This window comes from Grampus griseus, assembly GCF_964374135.1.
Source record: "Grampus griseus genome assembly, chromosome: 6".
Lineage (NCBI taxonomy): Eukaryota > Metazoa > Chordata > Mammalia > Artiodactyla > Delphinidae > Grampus > Grampus griseus.
The window spans coordinates 47,085,431-47,111,217 of record NC_139000.1 but is presented as its reverse complement, the minus strand read 5'-3'; the positions used below and the strand labels follow the sequence as shown (position 1 = coordinate 47,111,217).

Sequence of the window (25,787 nt, the reverse complement as noted above, 5' to 3'; positions counted from 1 at the left end):
CGCAGTGGTTGAGAGTCCGCCTGCCGATGCAGGGGACACGGGTTCGTGCCCCGGTCCGGGAGGATCCCACGTGCCACGGAGTGGCTGGGCCCGTGAGCCATGGCCGCTGAGCCTGCGCGTCTGGAGCCTGTGCTCTGCAACGGGAGAGGCCACAGCAGTGAGAGGCCCACGTACCGCAAAAAAAAAAAAAAAAACAACAAAAAAAACCCCCACAAAAACAAAAGGTCCCTTACACTTGTGATTCTTAGTGTGAGGACAGGAACTATTTCACACTTATTTTTATATCCCACACAACACACAGCACATTGTCTTACTCATAGGAGGCACAAAACAAAGTTTATTGAAGGAAAAAAGAAAGCATGTTGCAATATAATTATTTCATGTACATCATGGATTCTGTCATACTTCACCAATATTTATAGCTGTTATATAGTTGACCCTTGAACAATATGGGTTTGAACTGCTCAGGTCCACTTACTGTATATATATTTTTTTTCAATAAATATATTGGAAAATTTTAATGGAGATTTGAGACAATTTGATAAACTCTCAGATGAATCATGTAGCCTAGGAATATCAAAGAAATTAAGAAAAAGTTAAGTATGTGAAGAATGCATAAAATATATGTAGATATTAGTTGATCCTTACATAGGCATAAGGTGAGTGATATTTAATATAAAACTAATAATGTATTAGTTTTCTTACTGTTTCATAACTTTGCTTTCAGAGAATTACATTACTGTTCACTATGCCTCCCTCTTTCATAATTGGTGAAACTGCACATCAGTCTGTCATCACAGGTAAGTGATTTTTTTAAAAATGAAGTTTCCAATACTGTATTATGAATATGATTGTAATACTGTATGCCATAAAAATTTTATAATGATTCATTCATTAGTGTATAGGGTAGGCTATACAATCGATATGTGAAGCAATTGTATTGATTACACTAGGCTACCATATTGCTGCTGCTTTATTATCAATGCATGAATCGTTACACCTGTAAGTAAATACGAATTTCCTTTTCACGATATCTTTTCATTTTTGATGTCTAGTGTTAATAATAACCTCTATAGTATTTTATATCTTATAAGACAATTTTGATATAGGTACTGACAGATGATTCATCTTGTAAACAGACGATTCAAACTTACTGTAATGATAAATACAATACCGTACTGTAAATGTATTTTTGCTTACTTATGGTTTGCTTAATAACATTTTCTTCTCTCTAGCTTACTTTATTGTAAGAATACAGTATATAATACATATAACATACCAACTATGTGTTAACTGTTTATGTTATCAGTAAGGCTTCTGGTCAACAGTAGGCTATTAGTAGTTAACTTTTGAGGGAGTCAGAAGTCAAACACAGATTTTTAACTGCTTGGGGGTCTGCACCCCTAACCCCCAAGTTGTTCAAGGCATCACATCTCCCATTGCCCTCTATGGTGATTGTTGTGGGACCGGACATTGGTCCAATTGGGGTAGATAAGGCAAAGAGCTGTCTGTTGTTGTTTTCCTGGAAATTTGGAGGAAGGTTGTTTGGTGCTTCCCTCAGTTGAATTTGAGAGAGTATGAAGTCTAGAGCTGTTGCTGCCATGTTGTAGCCATAAGGAGAGATATGCTAGAGAATTAAGTCTGTGTGAAGGAGGATGGAGGATGGGGGAGGGAGGGAGAGAGAGAGAGAGGGAGAGAGGAGAGGAACAACCAGGTGCTGTAGACATTGACGGAACCTGCAACCAAGCTGTGCCAGAAGCCAGTGAGATTATGTTTTTGGTTTTGTGAGACAGTATATTCTCTCCTTTGGCTTAAAAAGTTTGAACTGATTTTCTGCCACTTTCAACTCATAGTCTTTACTTACACATGCCCTAAACTCAAATTACATTTTCTTCATTTCACAGCATATTATAGTATTATACACACTATGGCAATTTTAATGCTGCAGTGGGGGGAGATGAGGGAGTCTGAGTCGGGGGTTTAGGGTATATAATGTAACATTAATTCATCTAATATTTACTGTGTCTCTATTATATTCCATTGCACAAAGAATTCTGAAAAGCAAACCAAACTTACAAAAGCAATTAGAAAAACTGCTTTTCTCAGATGTTTTTATTCTCCGATCAGGGCTAGATTTTTGTTATAAATACAATCAATGGTTTTGCATTTCATAAGGAAGAGTCTTCTGTAAACGGTAGGTTCCTTCATTTATACGTAATATTAAAAATGATCCCTTTAGAAATATGCAGAGAGGAATTTTTGACATTTATAGTTTCCCAAATAATTTTATACATTCAAATAATACTATAAGAATTCCTCAGAACTCTTCTTTTTTCCTTTAAAAACATCATTATTTTATCATTTAATTTGAGTTTCAGTTAGCCTTTAATTTCCATATCCGAAGGGGCTCTAATTGTGTAGCTTTTCTAAGGATGGTAATATTTGGCTTTCTGCTGGGGTAGAGTCCAACCTTGACGTGGCTTCTAGAAGCATGGACTCTATAGGCATGCAGTAGCTGTTATAGTATATTGACTATCATGTCATTAGCTGGCGCCAGCATTTTCCCAACTTTGGAACCATGATTGCTCAAGCCACTTGAGTTGTGCATTGATATCCTTGAGGAAAACCAACCTTTCTCTGTGATCTCAAGAATTAACACCTAAGTAGTATTCACTTAATCCTCTAGGTCTCAGGCATTGATGTGGCATTATGGATATGTGTAAAATACACTCTTTTAGTTCAAGGCAGAAAATTAACAGCTAATTCCCCAAAATGTGTGCAATCAGGTCAATGATTCCCTACCCTAGTTTGGTTTTTATCAACCTAGAGTCCCAGGATACTAAGGAGGATTATTCAACAAATTAAAAAACATATTCCTTAAGCTATTTCTGACATTTCACAAAGGCTAACAGAATTTGTCCAACTTGAGATAGATTGCATGGGCTGCATGAAATGTTAGATCTGCTTTTGTTTTGAATTATGTTCACTCAACATACTGATACTAGGCAGTTCATGTTCATCAGCAAAATTTGATTGGTAGTTAATTTGGTCTGTAATGAAAAATAGGGAAATAATTTATTCAACAAAAATTTATGTCAAGCATCTATCTTATCTTCTTGATGGATAAAATGTTTTAAAACTTAAGATCTTAGCAGTCCTTGAGAGTAAAGTAGTATGGAGCCAGTGATAGTAGGTGACCTTCCATCTTATAGATGGAGAAACCAAGCCAAAGAGGTGGAATGCCTTTCCCAAGGCACCACTGGCTAGTGGCTAAGCTGGAACAGGAGTCTATAGATATTGATTCTATCTGGTGCTTATCCTTTGATATTAAACATAGGAAAATATCTATGTTAGGGCAGAAATGTAGACAGAGTAATATCAGGTCGATAGTATTTGCTTTGAGCTTGCTGTCATGACATGGAAAGTGGCATAAGGTTATCTCTGCTCAGGCGCTATGTGATTCTAAGGGTCAGCAGTATGAGCGGGTGGAGACAGCTACTTACATGGTACTGAAAGCTTTCCAGCCAGGAAAAATATCTTCCTGCACCAGCCTGGCATAAAACCTAATTCAAGTTGAAGCACAATCCTCTCGTTTTGAAGTTTTCCTTTCTTCATTAAAATTCAAGTGAAATATATGCCTTTTCCCAAATTTATCCAAATTTAATTGCTGTTCTACAAAGTAGAGGTAGCTTCTCCCTAGCTTAGTTTTCCTTTCTACAAACTTCTAGGCTGTCTATTTTTTGTCTTTTCTATACTTGAACTTTTCTAAGAAAATATCAAGGGTGCTAATGGCGATGATATATCTGGGTAGTGAGATATGAGTATTTTTTTTAAATAGTCAAATCTTGAAAAATGAACATATATCAGTTTTACAAAAGTAATAAAGTAGCTACTTAAAAATACAGACTTCTTTAAGACAAATAATGTTAAAGAAATCACATAACCTCTGCATTGTTATCAACATGTGTCACTTCAGCCTTAGTCTTAAGTGCATTTTATTATATATATTATATTTAATTTACAATTTGATATGTAGTATATATGATAATATGCTATTTGCCAGCCATGCTAGGGAAATGTTATAATAACACTATGAAAACTAATCCTACTCCTAGAGGTGATGGAGAGAAAGAAGATTAGTATAAATTGCATATGGACAAGATAATATCTGTTTCATACACTGTTACATCCACAGAGCCTGGCAGAGTGCCCGTCATAATATAGATTTCCAATAAATATTGGCTGAATGAACAAACAGAAGAAAATGTATAGGGACTAGTACCATATTCTCATAAAAATCGGCTCAGTGAGGTTTGAGCCATTTCTCTTTGCCAGTAAATGCAGAAGTGATATTCACAGACATAACTACTGCTACACAGATAATTTTCGGGAGCCAAGGGTGCTCCTTTGGTGGGTATGCAATCCTGTGTTCCCACTTAAGAAGTGGAAAAATCAAGATCATTATGATTTGCCATCTATCAAGGCTTCCTACTCAGGAGCAAACAGTTTTAAAAGAAATCCATTTATCCCATCTCAGATTTTTGGTGTGTGTGTTTTTTTCCCTAAAGCATAACGAGCTTGTCAGAGTTTCCATGGTGAACGTGGGGCACCATGGAAACTGATAGATTTAGCTACACGAAAAGAATAAATAAAATAGGCAGGCATTTATTTCACTATGCCATGACAACTTCTCTGCCAGATAGGAGAGGAAAGTGGCTTCTCATTTAACCCGCCTGACCTTCACTCTCCATGTCTCTTGAAAGTGTGAGTTATTCTCACTGGATCGTTTTACTGACTTATGTTGATTGGATTGTTCTTCTCCTTGAGGTCCATTGGTCTTACTTTGGTTTTTCTTCAGGGTAGATCTGTATGTCACTGGCAACTGTTGAAAAACCATGTACAATGTGAAAGTTGTAGATGACAACCCACAATGCGGTGACCAAATGAGTCATGGCAAAATTGAGTGGAAATTCTTCACAGTCTACTGTGATGAGACAATGAGTGAGAATAACTGGAATTAAAACCCAGGTCTATCCTATACTAATTGGATAGGCAAGCCAAGTGCCCTGAACCTCAGTTTCCCCATCTCTGAAATGGTTAAAATACATCCTCTTCCTACTTTATAGGGTTGTTGTGAGGTTCAAAATGAGATAGTAAAAGAGAAAGTTTTTTAAACAGTCAGGTTCTGTCTAGCAGGAGAGATTGACCAGCTGCAGGTATAGTTACACTGATAAGGTGATCAAAATGTCAAAACTGGTCATGCTATGGTCCTGTTCCTTGCTTCACACAATTAGAGGTTCAGTTTCTACTGGTCCCATCCAGTTGTTGTTGAGTTTGAGATCACGTGGCTCCATCTGAAGAAGGGAAAATGTGATCTTAAGAAATGAAGCTTTTCAACTTTTCTGCATGTTTGAAAATTTTCACAATAAAATGTTAGAAAACTAAATAAATGAAATAAAACTCTTCCTTAAATTCTAGTCCCAGTGAATTGCTCACCATTAGCACACACCCGCTATTCTCTTCTTTTTCATCACTAAAATATAGACAATAGAGTCATCTCTTGAAATCCAGCATTTATGTGTTTATTGAGCAGCTCCTACTGGTCACATGCTGTGTTAAGGGGGTACAGAGAAAGAAGGGAAGGAAGAAAACATGGTCCTTAAGGAAACAGCAGTCTTCTCAGGGAGACAGACTGATAAGGAATACTTATAGCAACCCCACAAACTCAGGAGGAGCACTTAACACCTGAGAGAGAGAGGAGGTGTAAAGATTTCCTGGAGGTGGGCGGGAGTGCACAATTAAGATGAGGGATTTAGCCAGGGGAGAGTGGGCAGTAAAATGAGGCAGGCGCAGTATAAAGTGGTATAAGGGCGCTGCAGGCAGAGAGATCGTGAGCAAAAGCAGATGCATGGTATGTGGGATACTGGAAGAAGAGCCTGAAGAAGCAGCCAGGGCTTCAGGAAGCGTCCATGACAAGGAGAGTCTCTTTTCTTCGGTAGGAAGTGATACGTAGGGGTAGGGCACTGAAAACTGCATACCACCGTTGGATTTCCTTTAGAGAAACTGAGTTGGTGAGGGTTGAAAGGAGCCATTATTGGCAGGGAACAGTGATTCTAGAAAATAGCAGTGAAATGCACATTGAATAATAATCTCTACGGCTCTTTCAGTTCTAATATTGCATGAATTTAAGATGGGCTACAGAAAGAGCTGATGAATACGAACAGGTATTTCCTTGAGACTTTGGAGGCACAATAAGCACCACTTGTCACATACTTTGCCCTGGTCAGAATCATTACACTAAACCAGAGGCTGGCTTGCGGTGTGCTTGAGCTGTGTTTCAAAGGTAAATATAAAAGCTCTGCACTCCTTTCTTCCTCCAGACCTCAGTAGCCTCCAGAACGTTTCCCTAGAGATAACAGGGTGGGAGTCCAAATTGCAGGAGGACTGGGAATTTAAAGGAGTCTCCACCCCTGAGGGTGGAGGACAGGTGAGAATAGTTGGGAAGCCAAGATTTCTTGACGTGTGGCTGAGCTGAGGGTCCTGAGCAAGGCGCCTACACCTTGGCTGGGAGTGGAAGTGAAATTGTGCCCTGCTTGGAAGAGCTAACACTTACCTGAGAAGTGCTAATGCCATGTCACCTGGAGGCCCATGGCCATATCTCCTGTTTAAGAAGATCAGCTTTATTCAAAGCTACACAATGACTAGTCATTCCATAAGGCCGCATGAAACAATGTCAATAAACATCAAAACACAATTCCCCAGCAATTCCACTACCTCAACAGAATGACTGCCATTGTTTGGTACACTTCTTTTTTTTTTTTTTGCGTTACACGGGCCTCTCACTGTTGTGGTCTCTCCCGCTGCGGAACACAGGCTCCGGACACGCAGGCTCAGCAGCCATGGCCCACGGGCCTAGCTGCTCCGCGGCATGTGGGATCCTCCCGGACTGGGGCACGAACCCGTGTCCCCTGCATCGGCAGGCAGACTCTCAACCACTGCGCCACCAGGGAAGCCCTGGTATACTTTTTAAATTCTAGCCATTATGCCCTAGGCTTTTCCTGATTTTAACCATAGCATAAATGCCATTAAAGAAAAACAAAAAAAACTTGACATTTTATTATACGTAATTCCTACAAGGTTACATATATCCCGTATTGTTTTCAATAACTGCATAATATTCTACTAAGTAAATAGATGCTAATTCACTAAACTAGACTCAATTGTTGGACATTTAGGTGGCTTTCATTAAAAAATATATTAGCTGTATTTATGTTAGGAAACCAATATATGTTTTAGAAATACTTAATTGATTCCTCTTTTACAGTGACAGCCAGACATTTTCTTCACTTTTCTTTCTGAGGTTTGTGTATATACAAGCCTAGATCAAGAGGATGTTTTCAGTGTTCTGTCTCTTGCGACTGCAAGCAGGGAGTGTGGTCTGCATAATCAGAAGTAAGCAACAGGGAGAAAGGGCTGATGTCTCCCAGAGGCAAGTGCAAAGCTCTCAGCTTCCTAATCTCAGGGCTTCCTAATCTCAGGGCTTCCTAATCTGAGTTCTTGGCAGGTGATCAACGAGCTTGGTGTGCCTGGGACTGAGGAGTTTCCTGCATTGTGAGACTTTCAGTGTTACAGCAAGGAAAGTCCCCATGAGTTGGTCACCCTACACCTTGGTAAGGGGGAGGTGAAGGTACTGAGAAGGGAATGAATCATTTATATAAGCTACCCCTGTGTCATAAAAGCAGCAATTCAGAGAAAGCTTGCTCATGTACGGCAGTGTGAAACCCTTATCCTTTATGTAGGAGCCAAAATCGATATTTATCTCAGGTTACTGCTCTGCTCCCAGAAGAACCATTCATTCATTCATTCATTCAATATGTATGAAACACCAGGCACTGTTCTAGGTATAAGACTCCTGTCCTTGTGGTGCTTCTGTTACTCTGTGTGTGTGTATACTGGGGGAAGGGAAGCAGAAATAAATGAAAAAGCATAAAATAAATGAGAATGGATATGATAAATGCAATAGCAGAAACAAAATAGTCTAATGCGATAGAAACTGTCAGGGATGGGGACGTGCTATTAGCTTGGTGTTGGAGGGAGGTTACTCCGAAGAGCTGACACTTGAGGCAAACCAGTGATCGGAAGAGCCAGTCATGTGAGTATCCACAGGAGGCATTAGGGGCAGAAGGAGCAGCACGCACAAAGGCCCTGAGTGGAAACCAGTTATTCTTCCTGGAGGAACTTAGTAAAGTACTTTGTGCACATACTGTAGGGAAGGAATGCTGACCTAGAATCAATCTTAGCAACCACCCAGTCCCAGTTCCATTTTCACAAACAAGGATAAGGATGCTGAGTCCCACCTGCATTGACCATAGTCTCTTGATTCCTAATCCAGGACTCTTTCCACCAAGCCATGCCACACTGCCATTTTTAGCTACTTGGCTTGAGTACTTAATTTTCTCCCCCTGTACAACTGGAAGTAAATCAAAGAGATTCATTTATTTTAGGTATGAGAAAAACTGGAATTGGAGTTGTTTGTGGGTGGACACAAGGCCCAAAACATTGGCCTCAGGTGAAGAGAGGAACTTTGGGGTCGAGATTAGCCTTCACTGGTGGGGCCCCCATAATTCTGTAAGACATGCTTTCAGAACATGAGGTTAGGACAAATTCTTCAGCCCGCAGAAAATGAAAATGAAACTGGTTGGTAAAGTAGGCAGCCCTAACAGACCTGTCACCCTGGCACTGAACTCGTGCCCGTTCAGACCTTGTGGTTACTACAGGTTGAAAAGTTCCAGGGTTTGGCCACAAATAGCCCTAAGAGTTTAAAGGGCAGGGAAAGCAGATAGATGCAACTCTGGGCGTGACAACTAAAGGAAGGTGGAGGAAGTTGGGGCCCGCGGCGAAAGCGAATTTAATGACCACTTAAAGGTACAGGGATGGAATCCTGAATCCTCCAGCTCCTTCCTTCATCTCCCGCCCCCTGGGTGGGTGACAACAACCAACGGTTAAAAGAACCGCAGCGTGAACGGTGATTTTGGAAACTCAAAGAGTTAACATATCAAAAACTAAAGCAGGGGAGGAGAGACTGGAGCCAACTCACGGGAGAAAAAATCCTATTGGCATCGAGGAGGCAGGGAGCCAGCCCCTGGGCGCGGTCTGCAGGGGGCAGGCGATCGCGCGGGGAAGCGGGGGCAGGACGAGGCCGGCGCTGGTGCCGGCTCGGCAGCTGCCCGCAGCCGCAGGGAGTCCTCGCCGCGCCTCCGCCCGGTGCGCCCTCCTTGGGCCGCGGACTCCGCACTGCGCTCCACCACTGACATGTGTGCCGCCCGGATGCCGCCCCTGGCGCACATCTTCCGAGGGACGTTCGTCCACTCCACCTGGACCTGCCCCATGGAGGTGCTGCGGGATCACCTCCTTGGTGTGAGCGACAGCGGCAAAGTAAGCGGGTGCGGGGTCTGGCGCACCCTGACGGGCGGGCGGACAGGTGGAAGGAAGCTCGCCGCGTGAGCCGCGGAGCCCGGAGTTAGCTCCGTGTGGAGCGGGCGCCGCGGCGCTGGAGTTGGAACTTGAGCGTTTTGGCTTTGGGAGAACGCCGGGAGAGCCCTGGCACTGGGTTCGTGGGCTGGACTGGGAGTAAAGTGTTCCCAGGTGCTGGGAGCCATGGAGTACGCACACCCACGATTGGTTCGACAGCCGTGCAGGCTGTGGTGGCAGGGAGCGAGGCTGTGCCCTGCCAAATCTTAAGAGATCATTAAACTAGCACCGCGCTTCATTCATTTTTGTATCTCAGGAGCCTGACACAGTGCCTGGCACCACCTAGGCGCTCCGTAAATTTGATTGAATTTATTGTGAAAGAAATAACAGAAGGGTCATTTGATCAGTGTGGTTGAGCCCTTTCAGTGCATTGGAATAAGTAAAGAACTGATTTCATTCACCTGATCATTCAGCAAACAATACATGAATGATTCAGACTAGACAACCTGTAATACTAGAAAGAATAGTCTGAGATAAATTATCCACCCAACCCCATCCCCCAGCCATTTGCATCAAAGCAAGCAGTTCCATTTTAAGGTTCAAAATGTCTTCTATGATAGTATCTTTCACACTTACATTTCCAAAATCAGGATTTCTGCAAACGACATAGGTAACTTGACTGTTCCATACACACCAGTGGTAGCTGTATTGGCAATGGCCTGGCCAGTTTCAGTGAAAGCCATTCCATTTTTAGGAGAAAAATTAAAGATAGAGATGGGTTATTTTTGAGCTTTTCCCCAACTACTGGTTTGGTTAACATAAGTACACATATTTGGAACTTGTCAGCTTGAAGATACTATTCCTGACTAAAGATGCTTCCGAGTCAGTGACAGTTTTGAATCGTGACTCTTACATTTGGGGATAACTAAACCCTGTTTTCTTTTGGTGCTTAAAAATCTATACTCCCTGTGTATATTCGGGGAGCCTGCTGTTGTGTTTCCAAGGTGATGAAACTCTCAGAGCTCTCCCAAATGGGGAGACTCCAGTAAACCCTGAGACTGATGAATTGTTGCCTTGGGTACTTGACCCTCAAGTTTCAGGGATGCCTTAGGCTTGGGACAAGTCCCAAGAAGCAAAGGAAGAGAGACTGCTAGACCAGGGCAAGATTAGAGGTATTTGCTTAATCACAAGGAATTGTTCAACAATTAGGTTTCTTTTTACAATTTAAATTTTCATTTCTAAAATTTGAATTGGTAGGATGGCAGGTGAGAGAATTGACTAGGGGACTGTCTTTAACCAGTGGAGAGGAGGAAGAAAAGGAAGTAATTTATCTAAAAATTTACCTTTTCTGGGGGTTGTACAGAAGAAGAATAAAAGAGTGTCCTGAACATGAAATCAGTAGTTGAGTCAGGGAGTCTGTTCATAACTAAGGAGCATATTGAAGTTATAAATTTAGAAAAATGCCATTCCCCCACAAGACAAAATGAACTAGGAATCGGATACAAAGGTGAGTTAATCAACTGGATTAGATTTACAGTATACAGTGTCCTAATCAGTGAAATGGTAACTGTTTTATTGCTCTCCTCCTAAGTGCAAGGCAGTTGATCCCTGACTGTGTGTAAAGGGTGGACATGTCATATATATTTTAAGACTTGATTTCTTTCATTTTGAAAATGGGACTGCCTCACCTTTAGAGTTACTGGGATAAATATATTATTCATTTAAAAATTTTCAAGGTTCTTACAGAAAATTATATTCCCATGAAGTAAATAAATATGCAGTTGATCTTTATCTTTTTACTGAGCTCCCAAAGCTGTTCTCAAACCTTGGGATGAATCAGAAACATCTGGGGTGTTTGTTAAAATGCCAGTTCCTGGGTGTCATCTTCAGAGAATCTGAATCTGTAGGCCTGGAGTAGGTCCTAGGAAGTGGCATTCTAACAAAGGTCCCAGGAGATTCAGACACAGGTAGTGGATGGATTACATTTTGGGTAACCTCAGTATATAGGCTGTGTGATGCAACCAGTTATGTGGGGTCTTGGGTGCTCAGTTCTCCGTTTCAAGCCCTGGGCTGGGGTAGCATCTCAGAGAGACAGGACATGATTTCCTCTGTCCTCCCTCTCCCTTCTAGACCTAATCTTTCATTTCAGGTAGGCCCAGAGAATGGTAATGATTAACTGCTTTTAGTTCATTAATTAAAACTCATTCAAAATTAGGTTAATTTAAAAAAAAATTCTCTAGTCAATATTGGGCATTTTGAATTCAGAGTTAGTTTTTCTACTCAAGTGGCATGTAGCTTTTTGAAAGAAAAACTCCAGCATGTGTAATTCATTTGCAGATAGGTAATTAATTGTGAGACACTGTGTGCTCAAATATTACTAAATTATCTGATTCTTCCAGCAGGGTCAAGTTGACTTTAAAGATAGGTAAAGATGTCTTGGGTCTTTTAAGCACACTTAGCTGAAAGCAACAGCAAGGAAGAGAATCGTTTTGGAAGTAGTGCCCTGGGGTAGCAGGAGCAAGTCCTATGGAGACCTAAGTTCAAGTCAGGTCTCCACCACCTACATGTTCAAAGTCCATGGGTGAGACCTTAACCTCTCTGAGCCTCAGTTTCCTCACTTGTAGAATCAGATACTTTTGCTAAGTATTAAATGAGATAATGTATGAAAATGCCTGTCACTTAGTGGATATGCAACACATACCATGTTCATTTTGTCCCCTTCCTTCCCTCTGTGCCTAGCAAATCCTTAACCTCTTGCTCACTGTAGCATTTTTGCATATTTCCGCATGGTGGCACCCATGCAGGCCAACAGGTAGAGAAGGAAGCCGTGGCCTGGGATGAAATATGTGGGAGGTGGGGGAGGTCACTGGGCCTCTGGTGTGCAGCCTCACTGCTCATGCCATCGACCCTCTGGGACACAAAGATGCATCTAGGAAGAAAGATCTAAACAGCATTTGCTGCCGGTTCACTAGCACATCATTTTCAGTGTCTCTTTTAGTCTTCAGTGTGATTATTTCGTCTTAAAGTTAGGAAAGTTGAGACTTGAAAAATCATGCATCCAGAGATGGATTTTGAATTAACATGGCCAAAGCCCATATTCTCCCTCTCTCTCTCTCTCTCTCTCTTTAATTGGGTATAGTTGCTTTGCAGTGCTATGTCATATTCTGCTGTGGTCACCGCAGAGGATAGAGCTGAGCTCCCTGTGCTATACAGCAAGTTCCCACTAGCTATCTACTTTACACATGGTAGTGTATATATGTCAATCCTAATCTCCCAATTCATCCCACCCCCTTCCCCACCGGTGTCCACACGTCCGTTTTCTACGTCTGCATCTCTGTTCCTGCCCCACAAATTGGTTCATCTGTACCATTTTTCTGGAGTCCACATATATGCGTTAATATAAGATATTTGTTTTCCTCTTTCTGACTTACTTTACTCTGTGTGACAGACTGTAGGTCCATCCACATCTCTACAGATGACCCAATTTTGTTCCTTTTTCAGAATGGCCGTCATCAAAAAATCTACAAACAATAAATGCTGGAGAGGGTGTGGAGAAAAGGGAACCCTCTCACACTGTTGGTGGGAATGTAAATTGATACAGCCACTATGGAGAAGAGTGCGGCGGTTCCTTAAAAAACTAAAAATAGAGTTACCATATGACCCAGCAATCCCACTACTGAGCATATACCCTGAGAAAACCATAATTCAAAAAGACACATGCACCCCAATGTTCACTGCAGCTCTATTTACAATAGGTGGGACATGGACGCCCATATTCTCTTTACTAGAGTAGCCCACCTCCCTGAGGCACAGTCCCTGACCTCAGTGAACTTGCACTTTTAGCAAGGGAGCTTAGAATTGTACCTGTAATAAAAGTGGATTGATTCCTGAACCAAAGACTGGGCTCATTGCTGGAGATACGCTGATGAGTGAAATATGCAAACTCTGCCCTGCTCTAGTGAGGTTGATCATCTCGTGATTAACAGAATCTGCTATGACCTATAAGAACTTGAACTAATCTGGGAGGTAGGGAAGAGCCTTCTAGGTAGAGGGAATAGCCTGTGCAAAGGCCCTGGGGTAGGAAGGAATGAAAACATCAAGGTGGTTAGAATCCAAAGTTCTAGAAGAGGATAACACAATGTAAGTCTAGAGAGGTAGGCAGGGCATAGGGAGTTGGGGGAGGGATTGTGCCATGACCAAATTTTGCATTTTTTTTTTAAAGATCATTTTAGCTTCAGGATGTAAAGAATGCATTGGAGAGGAGTTAAGTGCAGGCAAGGAGATCAGATAGGATCCTGTTGCAGTAGTTTAGGTGAAATGGGATGTGGCTTAGAAGAGAGAGGCGGTGTAATGTATCAATTAAGAAATGAACTCTCAAGAGTACTTCTATCACTTATTACCTATGTGAATTTGAATAAGTTACTTAACAATTCTATTTCCAAGTTTCCTCAAGTATAAAATGATTACTATAATCTACCTCACTGGGCTATTGAGAAGACTAAATGAATTAATAATTGTAAAGTGCATAGAATAATGCCTTGCAGCGTAGCACATGCCCAGTAAACATCAGCAGTTATTATCAGCAATGAAGATAGAAAGAGGTGGACAGAATTGGTAACTATTTAGGTCAAATTAATTGGATTTGATGATAGGATTAGAAAGATGTTTGTGAATGTATTAAATAGTATGGTGGGATACAAATTGGTTGGTGGTAGGAAAAACTTGATGAAGGAAGCCAAAATTGAACTGGACATTAAAGAACACATAGGACTTGAACATGCAGAAGAGGGTTAAATAGCCCTGGTTAAGGGAAATGAATCAATGTTCTGTAATTTCTAAAACTTCTAGGAGGAGCAAGAGTTGTGTTTCACCTGTGACTGCATCATCATCTTGCTTTACCAGGAGTTCTCATAGTCTGAATCACAAAACTTAGTGGTTGTGTGTCATCTTTTCCTTCTGCTTGGCCAGGTGAAGACCCATCTTCCTATAAGCTCAAGACCTCAGAATATCTTATCATTTTGAAGAGGGAATTTGGGATAAGCTACCCCTTCTGAGGCTGCTGCATCAGGGCTTCACTTTCATCAGAAACGTTTTCATGCCCAAGGATCACATTATCATCCTGTAAATTCCCATTTTCTGGAAGGCAGATTGCTTTGTTCAAAATGCTCATGGCAGACCCTGTTGGTTACCCACTCACTAGCCATAACCACTTCTTTCTTATTAACACTTTCTGAGCTTGATAGCCTGCAGTATACTTGGCTCATGGATAGATCATGGTGTAAGCCAGTCATAGTAATCATAATCCTGTTTGCTGGATACTTATTTTTCCAGTTTCCTGGTAGCTAAGGGTGGCCAGTGATGACATTCCAGCATTCAGGAAGTCATCTCAGAGGCTTCTGGGAAATATTTTTTCCCTAATAAATAGACACAGATGTGGGAAGAGAAGTCCTTCCTTTTTTGGATACTTTCATGCGAGGAGTGGAGCTGCTGCCACCACTGTTTGAGACTCTGAGGAAAAAGTTAAGAGGTTTTCAGAGGCACCAGCCTAGTCCCTCTTTGAACATCATTGAATGCATACGTGAATTACATCATTGAGTAGTTAATGGTCCCTGGAGCTGCCTACTACCGTTGAATTCTTTTGCGAGATAATGAAATATCTTTATTATCTACCCTTCTGTCAATTGCAGCTCAAAGCACCTCTAACAATTATACCACTTTTTCAAAGAATCGTATTATTTTTCAAAGGACTGCTAGCTGCCTTCTCCTTTTTCTGTTTCTATCTTCTCCTTGTTTGCCAAAAATGTCAGTGTCTTTCCAGGCACCCATATCAGTATTCAGGTCCCCCCAGTTATCCCCTGGGGTATCTTTGTGCACACCCCTTTCCATTGTCATTGGCCCTGTCCAGCCTTCCATTGTCTCTTGCCTGAAGTATTACAGGAACCTCCTAACCGTTTTCTCTTCCCCCATTCTAATATCTCTTCCACATTACTGACAGTTACTTTCCTGGAGCATGGGTAGTGTCATATATCTTCTCTTTTGTAACTACCTATGGCTCTCTATTGCCTCTAAGATCCAAATGCCCCAGGAAGATATTTTAGACATGACATTTGGCCCTAACCTGCTTTCCTAATACTTCCTCCTGTTCCATCCTTCTCTCTTGCAAGTAGGAGTAGGATTACCATGAGGTATCCACAAGCTGAGGGATATCTATCCATGTCAACTTCTCACTGTTTCCCAGCACATCATATCTTTTTGCACCTCCACTTTGTTGGTGACAATCCCTCAGCCTGGAATAGTCCTCCTTTATATAATCCCTTTTCCATTCCACCTCTGTCAAAATGAAATCTTGCTTTTCCTCCAAGGCCCAGTTCTGATGTCCCCTTCTTCCCAAAAGCTTCTCTGGCGACCATCCCCCAGTTGAAATAAATTACCTTTTGTTTTTCCATAAAATTTGCATATATATTCAAACCGGTGTTTTCCTGGTGGTTAAGAGCATGGCTTCTGGAGTCAGATTATGTGGATTCAAATCCCAGCTCTGCCACTTACTTGGAAACATTTCCTAACATATTTGAGCCTTGGTACCCTCACTTATAAAATGTGGACAACAGCACCCTGAAGAAGAGGTAAGGCAGATGAGGTAGTGTGTGTAAAGCACTTGGCACATAGTAATTGCTCAATAAATACTGGCCATTGTTATTATTTTTCTCTCACTAAAGTGATTATTTCACTTTTGCCTTTGATTATACTTAGGTTTATAGAATGTTCTCACTCACTGAACTGATTTAAAGTTCTTTGACAAGTGGGAGGTGAACTGGAGAGAAGGTAACATTTATTAAGTCATAATTTGTGTCAGACACTCTGCCAGATTCTTTATACGTCAACAGTTCTGAGATGAGACCACATCATCATAATCATCTTCTTCTTCGTTATCCCTACTCTACAAATGAGGAAATGGAGGGTCAGCTAGTTAGTTGACTTGACTGCAGTCATGGTGAGTAAGTGGCAAAGCCAAGAATCACACCCAAGTTTGCCTAATTTCCAAGGTTTGTGCTCTTTCCAGGAGTTCCGGCTACCTCCTGTCATGAGGAGTGCTGACACTCTGTTGTCTTTAAGGCTCCTCAACATTGTCTTACTGTTTTAACACAAAGTAGGTGATCAGAAAAGTGTTTTGAAAGTGATGTGTAGTACAAAGACATTTGTGTGTGATGATTAAAAAAAAAGACATTTCTAATTCCAGAGAGTTTTTTTTTTTTTTTAAAGCACTATTTGACTTATTCTTCGAGGCCTTGAAGCAACACTGCTGGGCATGACTGGAGTTTGCCACCCTTCTGGTTGTGTAAAGTTGTTTGTGAATTCCTGGAATTTCTTGGCAGTCTGGTTGATTCAGTGCTGTGGCTGTGAGGCAGCATAGGTGTTGGTGTATCTGACACATGGCTGACTGTCTGGGAGCTTCTGACAGGTGCAGAGGTGGTGGGCAGGATCTCCTGCAGGCCTATGGCATGCCCATTCACTTAATGGGCATTGATCTAACTATTTAGGGATAAAGGCCAGGTGGACTTCCCTTACCTGCAAGAAGAGAATCCAATCGGTCATGTGTTTACAACCCCCTTTTTGTAGAAAAGATTTAAGGCAGCTCTAGAGGGCACAGGCAAGTGGTGATGCTTTTATACATTTAAGGGAGAAGAGTCAGTTGTTGATATAAAACAAAGCTAGGAATTAGATTTAAAATGCATCGTGAAATGACCTACACTGTTATTGGCCTCTAACTTTCCTAGGTGCCAGCCATTAAAAGGACACATGTTACCTAGTTGGCAATATCTGTACTAAAAGCAATTGCTCAAGAGAAATGCCCCTGTTCTTGATGCTGAGTTCGGATGGGAATTTCTCCTAGATGGACACTGTCTCTTATAATTATGCTTAACAACTTTCCAGTGCAAGGTAGCATTTCATAGGATTGCCTCTCTTGAGCCGAAGATGTGACAGGAAGAAGGGGGTCCATAAAACTATTCTGTAGGGCTGAAGCTCTGGGGAGGGGACAGTGGGAGGTGGTCCAGGTACCCAGGTCTTGGCTGATCTGAAATGTCCTAGAGATAGACTTCAGGATGTCAGAGGGGTGGCAGGACCCCATGTCTTCCAGGTACTCCTAAGAGTGGTCCTTCTGATGGGGTTATGATGAACAGCAAGAGGGAGGAGCCTCGTAGTTATTTGGCATAAGCCTGGAGTGCAGTTTGTTTCGTGTTGCCAGTAAAATGCAGAACCACCTACCTTTACTGCTAATCCAGCTTTGTGGACGTTGAGGAACCTCACAAGAGGCTATTCAACAATTTCAAACCCATTTACACCGGTTAGAAATCCATTTCCATGGTGGCCGTGGCTGCCCTTTGTGACCACACGATGCTACACTTGGGTGCTAATCCCAGCCATCTGTCTGCCATTACTATGTTGTTCTGTCCAGGCTGGAAAGGGCTTTCCTGTCGGTCAGCTCAGTGGCAACTCCACACCCCTGTGCTCTGTTTGTTCTAGAACAACTCATACAGACTGCTGTGGTCACACTGGTCTTAATATTTAGCTTCCCCCTCTAGGGAGGAGAACAAGGTGTTATTCTTTCCTGGTGCATCCAAGGCACTAAGAAAACAAAATACAAGAGAAATTCTCAGTGGGTCACTCAGCTACTCAATGGTAAATTTTAAAAATGAGTTCCATGGTATATTTAAGTTATGATTTTAAAAGTTTGATCAATAAAAATATAAGCACATTTGTTATATTAAGCAGATGTGCATTAAAATACTATAACATGAATAAAAAGGAAATAAATTTTGTGTGTAAATCATCTTCTTACATTGCATTGCGTTTCTAGCCCATGACACTGGGTTATAAGCTCGTAGACAGGAGGTATATGGATGGCGCTATTGCTCACGTTAACAACTACGATAATATTGAACATTTATCAGGCACTTGTTATGTGCTAAGTTCTGTACTCTGTGCTTTGCAAAGCATAATTCTCCTGACTACTTTATGAGGTGAAACTCTTACCGATTCCTGATTAGGTTCTTTCCCTACCTGGTTATTGTTCACATCAACAAGGTGAAATTACTTGTTTAGCAGCAAACAGAAACTTTATTCATTGGCCAAAGAATGGAAAAGGAGGAGCTCATGCTCTAAAATCACCTTTTCCTCGTTACAGGCAAGGCGAAATTCCTATAGAAAAAGGTGAAGGAGGCTAGGGGGCACGGGTATCTTTTATTATCCTGACTTGTGGAAAGGGGTGGTGACTTTCCAGAATGCAGCTCATGCCTATTTTCAGCCCTTGTATGGTCCTTCAGTGTCTGGGTCAGAAGTGGGTTTAACCAGTATGGCGCAGGTGGGAAGAGATCTTATTACAATGAGATGGTAATGAGCTGTAGAGAGACCTTTGTCCCAATTTTTAATTCGGCTAGCTTATGCCAGTTTCTTGTGGTTAAGCCCTCTTGTTCTAATTATGTAAAAACAGCTAGAAGATACAGTCAGTTTTTGGTTTTCTGCAAGTTTGCCTGGAGTAGAGAGTTTACCAGAAGTGGGGCACTTCTTTGCCTCCTTGCCTAAGACAGGTGCACTTGTGCTTTACAGAGACAGTTTAGGTACAGATGAAGGACCCTTGACTTGATCCCCTGGGTGACAAAACTTTTCCTTATTTTATTGACAAGGAAACTGAGACTCAGAGTGTTAATCCTAACTCTGAAATAAACATCTGATTACTATACATTGGATGACTTCTCTCTCCTAAAGACACTGTGTAGCTCTTTGTTTTCAGATAGTCAAATGGCAAAGTTATAATAGCGTTCTGTACTTAAATTGTAAATACCAATTTAATTCCTAAGATTAAAGGTGAAGACAGATTCATCTCTTCAGATACATTTTTTTTTTTTTTTTTTTTGCGGTGCGTAGGCCTCTCACTGTTGTGGCCTCTCCTGTTGCAGAGCACAGGCTCCGGACGCGCAGGCACAGTGGCCATGGCTCACAGTTCTAGCCGCTCCGCGGCATGTGGGATCTTCCCGGACCGGGGCACAAACCCGTGTCCCCTGCATTGGCAGGCGGACTCTCAACCAGTGCGCCACCAGGGAAGCCCATGATACATTTTTTAAGACTCAGCAATAGGGAATTTACTGGCAGTCCGGTGGTTAGCACTCTGCACTCTCACTGCCGAGGGCCCAGGTTCAATCCCTGGTTGGGGATCTAAGATCTCACAGCCACAAGGCGTGGACAAAAAAAGAAAAAAAGATTGAGCAATAAATGTTGATCATCTCCCCCCAAATCTTACTTTGACGTTATTTCCCACCTTCGAAAAAGCCTCACCCTTTTCCTTTATGAAAGCATTTCTTCATTGACGTTATTACACTGACTTATTGACTCTAAAGGATAAATTACATTAACTTTATTTTTTCTTTTTTAAAGTATCTCATATATTTTAAGCATCAAACAATATACTACATGCTGTGTTAGATATTTTATCTATTATCACATTAATACTCTACAATCATATGAGGTAGATTTTTTCCTCTTATATTGGAGTAGAGTTGATTAACATTAACTTCTAATTGAGATCTGTTTTTCAAAATCTTTTGACTGTTGAAGTTGGTGCCTTTGCTTGTGAAATGGTGATTTGTTTTTCATGAATTAGTTATTCATGCACTGTTACCTGAAACCGTTTCGTAATAAATACCCTTCATGCCTTCTCTTCTCATCATGGTTCTGCTCAGGTTGGCATCACCATGAGACCTGCTTCTATAGTCACAATGCTTTTTCTCTTCTCAGCCTGTTACTGGGTTTTAAAAAATTATTTTGACAGAATGAACTTTCCTCAGTAACCTCCACCTGAAAACCCAGCTGTGTTGACCTCAATTTATCAACCAGCTATTGATTCGTGAGTTAAAAAAGCTTTGAAGGCTAAACAATTATAAGATAATTCTAATTTAAAGTGAGTTCTTCTAGACTTACATATACTGATATAGGAATTTTAAGAACCCAAAGATTTCCCAGTAGTTTAAATGGACAAAAAAGTGTATGACCATACAACACTCTCCATTCACCCACACACTTATATACACACATTATAAAACATATTTCTGGAAGGCAGTATTAAAATTAAAAACCTAAATAAGGGCTCCCCTGGTGGCGCAGTGGTTGAGAGTCCGCCTGCCGATGCAGGGGACACGGGTTCATGCCCCGGTCCGGGAAGATCCCACATGCCGCGGAGCAGCTGGGCCCGTGAGCCATGGCTGCTGAGCCTGCGCGTCCGGAGCCTGTGCTCCGCAACGGGAGAGGCCGCAACAGTGAGAGGCCCGCGTACCGCAAAAACAAAAACAAAAAACACCCAAATAACAGTTTTGTAGAGTAGGAGTGGAGAAGTGGGGATGTGGAGAAGAATTTTCACGTTCCACTTTATACCTTTCTGCATTATTAGTTTTTGTTTTATAATTTTCCATAAAATTCACCATTTTAAAGTGTACAATTCAGTGTCATTTATCACAGTCACAATGTTGTACAACCATCACCACTAACTAGTTCCAGAATATGTTCATCACCCCCAAAGGGAAACCCATTAACCATGAAGCAGTCACTCCCTATCCCTCCCCTCCTTCCCCTGAGCAACCACTAATTTGCTTTCTGTTTCTATAAATTTGCCCTATTCTGGATATTTTATATAGATGGATAAATATAATGTGTAACCTTTGTGTCTGGCTTTTTTCACTTAATGTTTTCAAGGTTCACTCATGTTGTGGCATGTGTCAGAACTCCTTTCCTTTTTATGGCTGATTAATAATCCATTGTATAGATATACAACATTGTGTTTATGTGTCCATCAGTTGATGGACATTTGAATTGTTTCCACCTTTTGCCTATTGTCAACAGTGCTACTCTGAACATCATGTGCAAGTTTTTAAAACCAGTTTATTGTTTAAAGTTGTTTTATGGTTCCACATTGCTTAACTGTGGGATAATTCCTGGCCTAGCCTTGCTAACTGATTGCCCCACCTTTCATATTGTTTATGCCCTTGTGTCTTTGTTTATGCTCCTCCTTCACCTTCCTTCTGCTGGTTCCATGTACCTTAGAAACTAGTTTAGAAACTAGTTTAGAAACTAGTTTAAACGTTACTTCCTCAATGAGGTCATTGCTGACATTGCTCCCTGCCTTCTGTTTGCAGGCAGAGCTGAACCTGGCTCCTTTGTGCCTCAGTTTCTGCTTGGCACCTCTTTGTGGCTCTTTATTTTGTGAGTCTCTCCTATAACCCAACCTTGAAGGCAGGGGCCATGACTTGATCACTTTTGTATTCACGACTCCTAGCACGTGGTAGGTAGGCACTCAGATGAATATTTGTTAGATAAACGGTGCTTAGATTTTTTTTTACTGCAGGATAACCAGGTTGGAAAAGTTCACTTTAGGATCACCAAAATGTACAGCCAACTAAAAATATCTTCCAAATAATTGTTTGAATAAGAACTCTGGGTTTTTCTAATCTGGGTGTTTGATACAATGTACTTGGCCACTGGGAGCTATAATTAGTTTCATGTCCTAGTGAGTAATTAAGAACCCTGGAAGAGTAGATTCTAATTGGAACTCTGAGACCACATAAAGTTTTCAAATGCCTTTAACTTGGACTGTGTTAAGGATCTGGAATAATGTAGATTATATAGGCCTGCTTATTCCCTTTGGTCTTATACTATGGTTTAAGTGTTCACTTCTTCATAAAATTGTAATTTACTTGAAATGTTGCTTGTAAACTGCCACTTACAATTTACAGTCCTGGAACATGGTAGACCCTCCAAAAACAATAGCTCTTATTATCCATCTCCTGCCCCTCACAGTACTTGGTGCTTTAGCACAAAATCAGCATTCAATAAATGCTTCTGAGTAAAAGAATGAACAGAATGGGCTGCTATACTCTGAGAGTACACTATTCCTTTTGACCCTCAGATAGTCCTGGCTGTGTAGGCAGGCAGTAGTTAATCAACGTGCTCATCTGGTTGTAGCCAATATCTGTGAAGGTGCAACAGAAGAAGTAATATTGTTAATGCCTTCCAAGAGTGGGACAGATTTTTTTCTTTGTGCCCTTTAACGTGGAAGTTGTTTCCCTCCTGCCATGTGGAGGGTGGTCTTATGTAAGCCCTAACTATTTTCTGAAGTGCAAAACACAGGGAGAAGCCATTCCAGCTCCCTGGGACATGAACCTTCAGCTCCAAGCATGTGGACTCACTAGCCTGTGGAGTTAGTGCCCTTGGAGCTCATAACAACTGATAATGGCTGATGAAGAGCAAAGACTTAAAGGGGTTCAGGATAAAATTGTGAGCAAACGGAATGCAGATACTGCCTTATTTGTACTCAGAGTCAATAATCAAATGAGCATGAATAAGTATATGATCTCTACAAAGGAAAAATGCAGAGTGCTATGGAGGTATGAAGCCAGAGGACCTGGCTTATTTTGAGGAGGTGTTTCAAGATGCATCCCTAAAGAAGTGACATTTGGTTGAGTCTGAAGTCTAAATGCAAGTTAACTAGGCAAAGGAAAGGAGGGGAAAGGCCATGCAAAGACCCAGTGGGGTGGAGGAATTGGGAACCTGTGATGGAGGATGGGGGTGGAAATAGATGAAGCCAGAGAGATAAGCAGTAGCCATGGCAGTGTCTTTGTAGGCCTTTCCCTTTATTCCAAGGCCAATGGGAAGGCAATGAAGACTGTTAGAATGAAGAAGATAGATCAGATTTGCATTTTAAAAATATATAAACAGTCACACCTGTCAGAATGGCTATCATAAAAAACCCACAAATAACAGATGTTGGCAAGGATGTGGAGAAAAGGGAAACCTAGTACACTGTTGGTGGGAATGTAAATTGGTGCAGCCACTATGGAAAACAGTATGGAGGTTCCTCAAAAAACTAGAAATAGAACTACCAGCAATTCCACCCTTAGGTGTATATCTGAAGAAAACGAAAACAGTAGTTCGAAAAAAGGCATGCACCCCAATGTTCATGGCATCATTATTTATAATAGGCAAGATATGGAAGCAACCTAAGTGTCCATCAACAGATAAATGGATAAAGAAGATATATATATAAATGAAAACAAACAAACCTACATATATATATATATGAATTGCAGGGTGGAGGACAGACTAGAGCAGAGCAAGAGTGGTTGCTGTAGGAGATGTGTTGGAAGGAATTGCAGTGAACCACGAAAGAGAGGTAGGTGGTGGTAGACTTGGAGAGAAGTAGGTCCATCTGTGAGACAGTAAGGTTGCAAAAAACTCAATGGGGTTGGGTGACAGGTTGGATATGGGGTGGGGACAAGCTTCCCCTAGATTTCAGGCTTATACAACTGGATGGATGTGGTGGACATCATTGAGTTAGGGAACAGAGTAAGAGGTCAGACCCTGAGGTCTGTTTTGGTCATGCTTAGTTGAGGTGCCCTTGAGATATCTGAGTAGGAGATAGTGGAGTAAGGATTGAGCACCAGAAGGTAATGTCATAGAAGGCAAAAGATGGGGATACTTCAAGATGGAGGGAGTAGAGCAAATGTCCCATGTTACTGAGAAGCAGAGGAGGAATAATACTGGAAAAATGTCCAATGGATTTAGCAACATGAGATTATTGTTGAACTTACGAAGACTTATTTTGGTGGAGAGAGAGGGTGCCAGTCATCTTGGTTTGGGTTTGAAATGGGTGAAAGATAAGGAAATACAGATAGTGATCATAGACAACTCTTCTGAGATAACTGTGTAATGTTTTTATTTATCATAAAGTGCCTCCAATAGTGATAAAATACAAATAAGTTACGTATGTTTTATTCCCCCAGTTAAGTTATTTGAGGGCTTTTCTACAAGTGTTTGTGCTTGTAAAAGTTACGTAAGCACTAATATTGCCCATTTACAAATATTTGAGTGGACGCTAAAGCCTTGGCAAATGTATATGTGCCAGAGTTTAGAATTAGTTACAGCCTTCTTAATACTCATTTTACTATCTTATCTCAGAAATGTAATTTAGCACCTCAGAGTCACTGGAAATCTTGATATTCAGTCAGTATTTTTGTTTCAAAGTGTGGGATGCTACTAGTGAAGCTATTTTCATTTTATTAAGACCAAACAGGGAAGGCATAATTTTTCTATACATTTAAGGTTGTTTTGAAATTAAAACAAACAAAATCAGGTAAGACAATCGAAACAGATGTTTCCTGTATTTTAAATGCGCTTTGATCCTGGGGAAGCATTTTTGGACTCCTGCCTTCTCTAAGGGAATTAAGAAAACCTCACCTCCTCCCTCTCTCCCAGGTGGATGACTGTGCAAGAAAGATTTAATCCAGTTGGAAAAAAACCACATATAAATGACTCACATTAGGAAGGAAAACTGCAACCCTTATCTGTATGAATGGAGGCCTGAACAATCATTCTTCTTTTCTTTCTCTGTCCAGACAATCAAGTAGGAAGGAGAAAAACAAGACTTATGCTAGATTTGTGACAATTGAAATTAGAATAAGGAAAACTATCCGTGTAATCTAGACAGGATTGGATTCTTCAAAAATGCCAAATCATTGGGTATGTAGAGTGAGAAGACAGTTAAGAGGAAAATATGTGGAAAAGGAATGATGTGACAATTATGACAATATAAATACACATCAGTTTACATTTTTTTCATGTCTTTGGGCTTCCCCATCTTTGTGTCTTATCCTGAATGCCCTAACCCCTCACTCTTCCCTACTTATAACTTATCCATCACCTCCTCCAAAACACAGAAAAAAAGAAAAGAAGATTTCTCCTTTCTATGAGTTTTCACAGCTCAGTTCATAATGCCAATTTGGCTCTTAGAAACATGCCACTGTGCACTGTTCTCAGTTTCCTATCTGCACATAAATTTTATTTCCTCTGCCAGAAAATAAACTTTCAAAAGGCAAGAATTATTTCTTATACATTTATCTGAATCCTTAACAGTTTGATGGGCGTATGATGTATATTTAAACAATATGTGTTGCCTTGAATCATTACCAGGTAAAATGCGTTACTGAACATGACAAAAGGTAGGCCAAGGAGTATATTTTATACAACTTCCAGCCAAATCTTGGCATTTTTCCTCCTAGCCTCTGTACCTAATGATTTGTTTGCGATGCACCCTGTAACAGGCCCTTGGTGAGCACAGGTGTGACTTTCTCAGATGAATTTGCAAGGTGTTTGTAATTTAGTGGAGGTGTATGTCTGAATCCCTAAAGCTGCATGGTGGTGTACTGGTCAGTATCACTTAACCAGCCATTGAGCCCATCTTGTCCTCCAGCGTCAGCACCTCAGTATCATTTCTT

The 25,787-nt window shown here is 41.1% G+C and overlaps 1 protein-coding gene across 1 annotated transcript in view; it reads left to right on the top strand.

Annotated features, from left to right (window-relative positions):
• Positions 1-9,312: 9,312 nt before the first annotated feature.
• The window catches only part of GDA (guanine deaminase), a gene marked incomplete at both ends in the record, with an annotated part of 130,029 nt that continues 113,554 nt past the window's right edge, over positions 9,313-25,787 (top strand). Inside the window, one exon of the mRNA XM_082657418.1 lies at positions 9,313-9,435. Coding sequence (XP_082513544.1) covers positions 9,313-9,435 — 123 coding nt within the window. The remainder of the gene's footprint in view (positions 9,436-25,787) is intronic.